Source organism: Zea mays, chromosome 10, assembly GCF_902167145.1.
Source record: "Zea mays cultivar B73 chromosome 10, Zm-B73-REFERENCE-NAM-5.0, whole genome shotgun sequence".
Classification (NCBI taxonomy): domain Eukaryota; kingdom Viridiplantae; phylum Streptophyta; class Magnoliopsida; order Poales; family Poaceae; genus Zea; species Zea mays.
Genome location: NC_050105.1, coordinates 129702295 through 129711285, shown reverse-complemented (window position 1 = coordinate 129711285; position 8991 = coordinate 129702295). Strand labels below are relative to the sequence as shown.

The following is an 8991-nucleotide window of genomic DNA, read 5'->3' as shown; positions in this document are numbered from 1 at the left end:
CAAACAGTAATTTGTGGGAGACCAAACAGCGACCAACGCTAGATCCGGCCAGCGCCACTTGTTCCGTACCTCAACGGCGACGATGGAGAAGACGGGGAGCACGCCGGAGCTCGGCCGAACATGGACAGTACCACCGCGTCGAGGAAGCGAGCTTCGCCGCCGTCGCCTTCGGACGAGATCCGTTTTCAGACCTTTGGCGGCAACGGAACGACGATGATGGAGAAGACGGGGAGCACACCGGAGCTCGGTCGAACATGGACAGTGCCACCGCGTCGAGGAAGCGAGCTTCGCCGCCGTCACCTTCGGCCGAGATCCGTTTTCCGACCTTTGGCGGCAACGGAAACGGTCACCCTTCCCTCCTCCGAGTACGGCGCCGTATACGGTCCCTGCTGGAAACGCCTCCGCGCTCCGCCTGCGCAAACGCGAAGGACGCTCCCTAGGATACGGATACGGAGGGTGCCGTTGCTGGAGTTGGTCTAACACGCATCGCCATACTACCCTCGATCATTTCCAAAAAATGCAGAGACACAAACATCGAAAAAATCCTTGAAGAACAAGAACTGATCCAGAACGCCCCCCAGGACACGTCAACTCCGTCCCATCCAAGCTCGATCACGCCGGTCGACTGCGATGGAGACTCCTGCAGTAGTGTTTCGTCCACTAGTACAGAGAAGCTCTATAGTAGCGGTCGTAAACCTATTTACAGTGACGTTTTTTGTAACCGCCAGTGCTAGAGGCCAGTAGAAATCATCATTTTTACAGGCGGATAACTGAGGACCGCCAGTGAAAATCGATTTTCACTGGCGGTCGGCACAATAAACCGCCAGTAAAAATCGTTTTCAGGAAACATAAAACGGGTTTTAAAAATAGCAAAAAAAATATTTTTATTAGGTGAGGCCTCGGCTCACCCACCCCACTCGCCTGTCTCTATCGAAGTCACAAGTCGCAGCATTCAAATAGAAAAGTTGTCAACTACAAATTTGAATAATTTTTGAAGTTCTACAACTTTCATTTTGACACTTTTTTCATCCGAGGTTGTTTCCAAAATTTGAATTTTAAATTTGACAAATTTAGATACAATTTTTGAGAGCCGAAATGATGTCAAATAAAAAAGTTGTAAACTACAAAGTTTTATAACTTTTAGAGATCTACAACTTTTATTTTGAGGGTTTCATCATACGAGGTCGTTTGAAAAACTCAAAAAATTAAGGATAAAAATGATTTCTATTGGCGGTTCCTTAAGAAAACGCCACTAGAAATCGATTTCTACAGGCGGTTCCTTAAAAAAACCGTCACTAGAAATTATGGATTTCTACTGACGGTTTTCATAAAAAACCGCGTCTAAAAATATGATTTCTAGTAGCGGTTTTGTTAAGAAACCGCCACTAAAAATAGCAAAGACGGTTGATAACTGAATCCGCCCATGCTTTGAGAATTTTTCTAATAGTGGTCGAACCAGTACGACGGAAGCACCTCCTCCGAGTCCGAGTCCGCCTGCAGTAGTGTTTCATCGAACAAGCGACCAGGATGACGACGACAAGGAAGGCGGTCTTGCTGAAGTAGACGGCCATCGATCCTTCGCTCCGGTCGCCGACTCTGTATTGCTTCTTGCGTCGACTTTTCTCGGTCGCACACTCTTGCTCTTGCTTTCTTGCTCGCTCTCCCACGTCGCTCTTGGATTGTGTAGTTCTCGTTTGGAAGGCTGGCCAAATTAGGGTGGCGGCTACTTGTAGCGAGGATGTTGAACTGCTGACAAGTCGATTGGCTTGATCAGTTCGTTACAAGGTGGGACCCGCGGCTCGATTCCCAAAGGGGACGGTTGAAAGTTGAAACTGGAAGAACAGGGAGGGCGAGGGCCGAGGGGTTTGAAAATGGAAAGGGCTCGGATGGCTGGAGTCTCCCAAGTTTTGTTTGTGAAATCTTAAAGATGGTTCGATGTTTCAGACAGTATAGGTGAGCGCCCGTGCGTTGCAACGGGAACATATAATACCATGATAACTTATATAAAAATATGTGTTATAAAGTTTTGTAATTCATTTATAATTCTAGCCATGCATAAATTACTTATATACGCTTGTGAAACTTGGATGGAGGTAGTATTTGATTTCCTATTTACTTGTCATTTTTCATAGTGATGTGAAACTTGGATGCATATTATAGTGATGTTTGTCAATCTATATCTATATTTTATACTAATTTTAACTCCATGGCAACACACATGCACATACATAGTTACTTCTATATATACCCACCCATTCAATGGGTCTAAGTGACCCTAGAGTACATAAGGGTGCTAACAAAAAGAATGTGATACATTATGGTTCAGTATAACAGTGACAAGATAGTCACAGAGAGTCCTGAGATACCTCACTCGCTAATAGAAAGAGACCCTTGTATGCGAGGAGACCTGCCAACACTGGGGCTTGCACTCCTTGATCTGGTGTCCGTTGGTAAACGTGACAAAGATCATACATCCAACGGTAAGTGTTTATTTTGTAAAATACCCTCCCACCTCTTCTTACTTGCCTCTGCAAATTTCACAGGAAGCCCCCTGGGCGTGTTACCTGGCCCAGCAGCGTGTTTCTTCTACCTTTCCCTATCGAATTGGTAGGGAAGCGCCGCCACCATTCGAGCAGGAAAGTGCAGCTCTCCGCCACTGGCACGTCGCCGTCAGCCACCATCTTTCTGGATCCACTTGTCATTTGGGTGTGTCGCTCGCTGCCACCATCCTGGCGCCGCTCGCTGCCACCGTCCGGGCGCTGCTTGTCGCGACTGGGCGGGCACAACTCTCCGTCATCGGACAGGCACAGCATGCCGCGACTGGCTAGGCACAACGCACCACCACCTTTGTGTGCCGCGGTGCCGCTAGAGGGCCTCACCTCGTCTCCAAATGCATGCCTAGAAGAAGAGTTGCAGGCGACGCCGAGTTACAGAATTTGTATAACATACACAGAGGAAATATTGAAATAATCCTGTATTCAGTTATGAATTTTGGTGTCGTTGATGTTAGCTCTGAAAACTGTAGGTCCTTGTTCATGTTGTAACTAAATATCCGCTCTAAAAACTGATATACATGTTTATGTTGTAACTGAATTTCAGTTTTCCATTGAGAAATAACTGACACAATAATATGTACTCAAGAATATAAGCTTCTAATAGTTACAATATAAGGCAGTTGTTACATGAAGGCAAATCCACCTTAGTTGAAATCAAATATTTCTAACGTGAAAGCAAAAGAACATTCTGATTTATAACTTAAATGAAAACAAAGATATAACTGTATTTTTAGAGTGTACCAATTTTCATAAAACAACATCAAAAAATGTGGAGATTGTCACGTAAGCACGGGTATAATAATCCCCAATCCTCAGTTAGCCAATTACCCCCACATGACCTGGTGTCGACTTCATCTGAATCCCTGACCGAATGCCCAATGTTTTTCAGCTCTAGGACCTACGACATCGGCGAAACCGGTGCTTTCGAAGGATAGGGATAGGGATGCCTCTCAGAGACGGTAAACACTCAAAAGCTTAAAACCCTGCTAAAGTTTTGACGGTTGAGTTTTGCTAAGATCATTGGCCTTCCTCTGCAGGAAGTCCATGAGAACACCCGAGTTAAGCAGCCGCGCGGAGGACTTGTTCGAGATAGAGGGCGTCCAGCTCGCAATCGACAGCTGCAAGATCGATCCAGAGAGTGCTTCTGGCAGTGAGAAGCATGGGCACACGTTCTTGCGCAGATCATCTCTTGGAAGGCCGATGCGGCAGGCCAGGGAACGAGTCACCACCTACAAGGAGATGCCTCTCCATGTTAAACTCAAGAGGCCCTAGAGATTGTCGGGTTTTTAGGCAACAATTCTTTGGTGTATTCTGCAGCTACTCAAATGCAGATAGTGTGTAGTATCTCTCCGTGTGAAAATCTTGTGTGCGTTTGGCTTATCGGCATTGATACTGGTGAAGGGTGTTGTGTAATCCATTTATCCTGTTTGTGATTCTAGTGTTGATCCAGTGAAGAAATGTCGCAACTCGTAAGTATAATAGGGCACCAGACAAGTATGCACTAAAAGTAGTAGTTCACTTTACATTCCAGAATGACAGTTCATTCATCTAGGAATCCAAGTCAAACTTTAAGTTGAGTCGTCGCTCTGAACTGTATAGCTAGCAGATGTGAAGTGTTCTTTCACTAGAGCAAGAGCTTTCCCTCTGTGAGATATTTCGTTCTTCACTGACTTGGGCATCTCAGCATATTTGCATTACATGATATGCAATCAGTGTGAAGAAAGGATGCGGGAGAAGTAGGAACTGTCAGGAAAATTGCGTTCGATACTCACGTTTGTTCAAAACCATCTGGCTGGAACACAGGATCCCACCCAAAATCGTTAGGGCCTCTAGCAGGCATGATCTTTCTCTGCACAATGAGAACCAGTCTCAAAACATGATATTCCAAAAATAAATATGTTGCAGCATTCATCAAAGTGGTATGGTACAATCAAAATACTTCCTCCTACTGTAACCAAGGCAATCATGCGCACAAAATTTGGAACAAGGCTAAACAATCTAACAGAGCTAATGGTTCATTGTTTCTCTCTTTATGCTCCAATAGATAAAATTGTACACATGTTACGGAATTGTTCCACTAGTTTGCTACTAAAACAAAATTAAGTTAGTAAAAGATACTCCCAAGATACAGTTTGCTAACAGCAGCACTGTAGCAGGGATTTTAGTAAATCAGTTCATCCACAGCTGCATCGGACTTCAGAACTCCACAAACAGAAAATGGCATGTTACCGTAGTTTTGCCAACAAATGTGATTGGTTCCTCTCCAGGTCCAAGAGCAAGAGAGAAGATGCACATAGCGAACGCTAATTTATCTTCATAAGCTTTTAACAGATTATTTAAACCTATAAACAAAAGGTGCACGAGGTTATTTAGTCAAAACATAAAATAACCAAGAGCACAAGAGTCGAGAATCAGTTGGCTCTATAACCTTCATGCCCAATCTTCTCAAGAAACCACTTTCTGTTCATTCATGTATGCAAGATATCCAAATAAACAACAGATACATTAGTAATGGCATTGAAGACTTCAACATTAAGAATTAAGATGCAGTCTGTTATGTTGGTCAAGGATGTTTATTAAGTGTGACTTGGGGATAAAACTGTACAGTTAGAATGCTTGAGCAATACAAGGACTTACATGTAGGGTCCTGCAGCAGAAAGATGTGCATGTCAAATTCTGCATAACTGATTTACAATAACTCAATGAGAAGAACAACGCAAATAAATCACCTGGTAGGCCTTTGAGAGCATTAAAACATAGGCATGTGTCCTCCACCAGTACAGGCCCATTCACCTATATGAAGATCATGATGGATGATTTTAACCAGAGTACCAGACCCAAAAGCTACTTCATTGGATATATATCCCAATATGCGGGCAGTCCGAAACATGGAAGTACCTGAGATGCAACGATTCGTGCTTTCTCTTTGGATATGTACTCTGGCTCCCCTTGCAGTTCAGGCACTGCCTAATTCAAATTCCACCGACAATATGTACAAAGAGATCTTAAGTTTTGTGTTAAGAAAGAAAATAATAGCAATACATGTGTTGGGGGCCTTCGGCTTACGAAGGTCCTCAAAAACAGGATTTAACAGTATTTCTGGAGTATAATGTGTGAACAGGTATCTTCGGACTCAAGTCGGCATCACAGAAGACCAGAATAATACGAAGGTTGATACAACGCCGAAGGTGTGAGCAGAAAAGCTTCGGCGTGGTAGCAAAAAATGAAACCGACCTAAAGATGAAAAGGCTGTTCAGACCTCGATAGATTACTATAAAATTATTATCAAATGTAAAGGGCGTAAATGTAATTTTGTATGGGCTGTGTCCTGTGCCTATAAATAGGTGAACAGTACCCCCGTACTGTTCACGCGGACTGGACATTCGCTCTTGCGTCACGCTTGTACTCTTATCTCCTTCAAGCTGAAGGTACATTTGTAATTCGATGTTATTTCCGTTTCTACATAATAATAATGCAAAGATAAAACATAGACAATATGTAATTGTCTATGTAATTCTTTATATTCCTTATAATTCCTCTTTCGTCAATGTATAGTGTATTTATGAAGGTACGCCCTTCATAACCTTCGTCCGAAAATCATTACATCCTAAGGGGAATAATGCTTCGAAGGACGAAGGACTTTACCGTTTAACATTTTCTATGTTGCCTTGTTCTTAACTCATAGCATTTGAGAACAAGTCCCCAACATTGGCGCCCACCTCCGGTGAACTCACTTCCACTCTTTGAGTTTTCTGAATACCTTCGGCGATCATAAACCTTCGCTATGGCGCCGAAGAAAGCTTCAGCAACTGGCACTGCAGCTCTTCAACCGCTGGACCATAATCAGGAGACTGTCTCTCTTCGGGAGGCTCGAAACCAGAAAAGGAAGGCTGCTAGCCCGACACCACCAGAGGATGAGATAGACCAAGAAATCAGAGACATGGATTGCTTCACCAACAGGTGCAGAGGAAGAAGGAAAAGATGGCCAGGCTAGCTGAACTACAAAGGCAGATAGACGAAGCTTCTGAGGAAGTTCGTCATCTTACTCAGGATGAGCAACACCGAAGGCCTCAGCACCAAGACCTTCATCAGGAGGGTTTCCTCAATGAAGATGACTGGTATGACAATTTCCATCATGGGAATTTTGTTTTTGATGATGCTTCTCCTCTGTCCGCTGAGCTGCAGGCTACACCTTGGCCTCCGTCCTACAAGCCGCCTCAGCTTCCCATATTTGATGGCCACTCAGACCCGAAGCAGTTTTTGATGAGCTACGAAGCAACAGTATCTTCGTATGGTGGCAATGCTGCGGTCATGGCCAAATCTTTTGTTATGGCTGTCAGGAGTGTTGCTCAAACCTGGTACTCCTCCCTTCGACCAGGAACTATCACTTCGTGGCAAAAGCTGAAGGACTTGTTGTTAACTAGCTTCCAAGGGTTCCAGACGAAGCCGGTCACGGCTCAAGCTCTATTCCAGTGCACCCAGGATCACGAAGAGTACCTTCAGGCGTACGTCCGGAGGTTCTTGCGTTTGAGGGCACAGGCACCAACAGTTCCCAACGAAATTGTCATTGAGGCCATGATCAAGGGGCTTCGGCCAGGACCGTCAGCTCAGTACTTCGCTAGGAAGCCTCCTCAAACTTTGGAGAAGCTACTCCAGAAGATGGACGAGTACATTCGGGCCGATAATGATTTTCGCCAAAGATGGGAGGAGGCTTTCAGGTTTTCTGAAATGACCAGGGGCTTCGGAGGGAGGTTTTATCCGAGGCACGTTAGATCAATTCATAACTCTACCCAAAATGATGATAGAGGGAGCCAACAGCAAAGGCCACAGTGTTCCTCACAGGCTTCGGGGCAACAACAAGGCTCCTTCCGACCACCAGCTCCGAGAGGCAGAGGCGCCAGGGGCTTCGGCGGAAGATTTGGCGATCAACCAAGAAGAATCTTTTGCTTATTCTGTGGTGAGAACAAAGGTCATACCACCAGGATGTGCCATGTTACCATCCAGAAGCAAAAGGAAATAGCCGAAGCGGCAGCACAACAGGCTCAGCCGAAGCAGATCATGCACACTGCTTCGTATCATTCGCCTTACATCCCAGAGTATGTAGGCAATCACCCTGCAGTTTCTGTTGCTTCGGCGAGTCAACCTCAAGCTTCCTGGCAACAGCCTCCGCCTCCACCACCGCTGCAACAAGGCCAGCAGCCAGAAGGGAGCCAATATGCTCCACATCAAAGGGACCTCAGAGAACAGTCCGAAGCTCGCACAGTCAACAGCACTGTGCCAGAGTCAAAGCACATCTATTGACAAATATCCTACCTTAATAGCAATCTTTTTTCATTCAGTTTTATTTTCTGTGTAATAAAGGACATTGTTTAGGTTTCATGTAAATAGTTTCGTTGATTCCCACAAGGAAAATATATTTTCTTCACAGGCTTAAGTTTTTAAAAGTTTAAAGATCTGTGATAACGAAGAGGACCTTCGAATTATCGAAAATCCTTCGAAGCAACAAAAAGTCGTTCTAAGGAACGCAGAGTAAGTTTGCCGAAGTCACAAAAAGCCGTTCCAAAGCGAGCGCAGTGTAAGTTTTCTGCTCCAAAGTCGTTCCAAAGGGAATGCAGAGCATACAGCGAAAAGTCAACGCTGATACCGCCTAAGTAAAAGGCGAAGCGCGAAAAGTCAACGCGAATACCGCTGAAAGTAAAAGGCGAAGAAGCTCCTAAGGGAGGCTTACAGCGAAAAATAAACGTTGATTCCGCTGAAGTAAAAGGCGAAGAAGCTCCTAAGGGAGGCTTATGAAAGATTATGTGTTTTATTGCAGGGATGTGTGTATCTTCGGAATAAACACTACCTCACATAACATAACATCATCGCATCATTTCGCATGGCATAAGCATCATACATCATGTTGCATATGGCACAAGAGGCGGACACAGAATCGATCTGCAGAAGAATGTTTTGGAAAAAGGGAAAAATCATGATGTCACGAAGCCTGGATATTATTAGTCTTCGGAAGCGTAGCTTCGGAAAATATCTTCACGAAGCCTGGATATTATTCATCAGAACACTATGAATATTGTTGTGACAAAGAAAAATTCTTCTTCACGAAGCATGAAAAGAAGGGAAGGTGTTTTTTCGTCAAAGACTCAAAAACGGTACGTGTAAAATTTCATGCATCGTAAAGAATGGAACAATAAAAACCGGTATATTACATTCAGGGTTACAAAATGTTAAAATATATTACATTTCAGAAGTTTTTACAATAATACTTAATCTTCTCTCAAAACAACTTCTGCAGCCTCGTTCAGGAGCCGATTAACAACGTCATCCATGATAGCTTCAGCCATCTTTTTAATTTCGTCGTCTCCTTTCGGAGGGGGCCCCGAAGGCGCTTTAGTAGGATCTGAAGGAGGACAGGATACGGCTACATTGCTATTACAAA

The 8991-nt window shown here is 44.3% G+C and overlaps 2 protein-coding genes across 2 annotated transcripts; one reads left to right on the top strand and one right to left on the bottom strand.

Moving 5' to 3' along the window:
• Positions 1–2811: 2811 nt before the first annotated feature.
• Positions 2812–3827, top strand: LOC103642815 (shugoshin-1-like). The gene is made up of 3 exons (XM_020545494.1): positions 2812–2938; positions 3445–3514; positions 3593–3827. The coding sequence occupies exons 1-3, from the start codon at positions 2812–2814 to the stop codon at positions 3825–3827; spliced, it is 432 nt and encodes a 143-aa protein (XP_020401083.1).
• A 296-nt stretch (positions 3828–4123) lies between these two features.
• LOC103642814 (inosine triphosphate pyrophosphatase) lies at positions 4124–5938 on the bottom strand. The gene is made up of 8 exons (XM_008665989.1): positions 5911–5938; positions 5454–5518; positions 5285–5348; positions 5193–5202; positions 4984–5015; positions 4785–4897; positions 4328–4404; positions 4124–4244 (listed from the first exon to the last, which is right to left on the bottom strand). The coding sequence occupies exons 1-8, from the start codon at positions 5936–5938 to the stop codon at positions 4124–4126; spliced, it is 510 nt and encodes a 169-aa protein (XP_008664211.1).
• Between the last annotated feature and the right edge of the window lie 3053 nt (positions 5939–8991).

Coding starts and splice junctions, on each gene's coding strand:
- LOC103642814 (XM_008665989.1), bottom strand. CDS start 5,938: ATGTCCAGTCCGCGTGAACAGTACGGGG. Junction 5,519..5,910: donor TCCGCGTGAACAGTACGGGG/GTACTGTTCACC, acceptor TGAATTAGGCAG/TGCCTGAACTGCAAGGGGAG. Junction 4,405..4,784: donor CATTTGTTGGCAAAACTACG/GTAACATGCCAT, acceptor CTCATTGTGCAG/AGAAAGATCATGCCTGCTAG.
- LOC103642815 (XM_020545494.1), top strand. CDS start 2,812: ATGCCGCGACTGGCTAGGCACAACGCACCACCACCTTTGTGTGCCGCG. Junction 2,939..3,444: donor GACGCCGAGTTACAGAATTT/GTATAACATACA, acceptor AATGTTTTTCAG/CTCTAGGACCTACGACATCG. Junction 3,515..3,592: donor AGGGATGCCTCTCAGAGACG/GTAAACACTCAA, acceptor CTTCCTCTGCAG/GAAGTCCATGAGAACACCCG.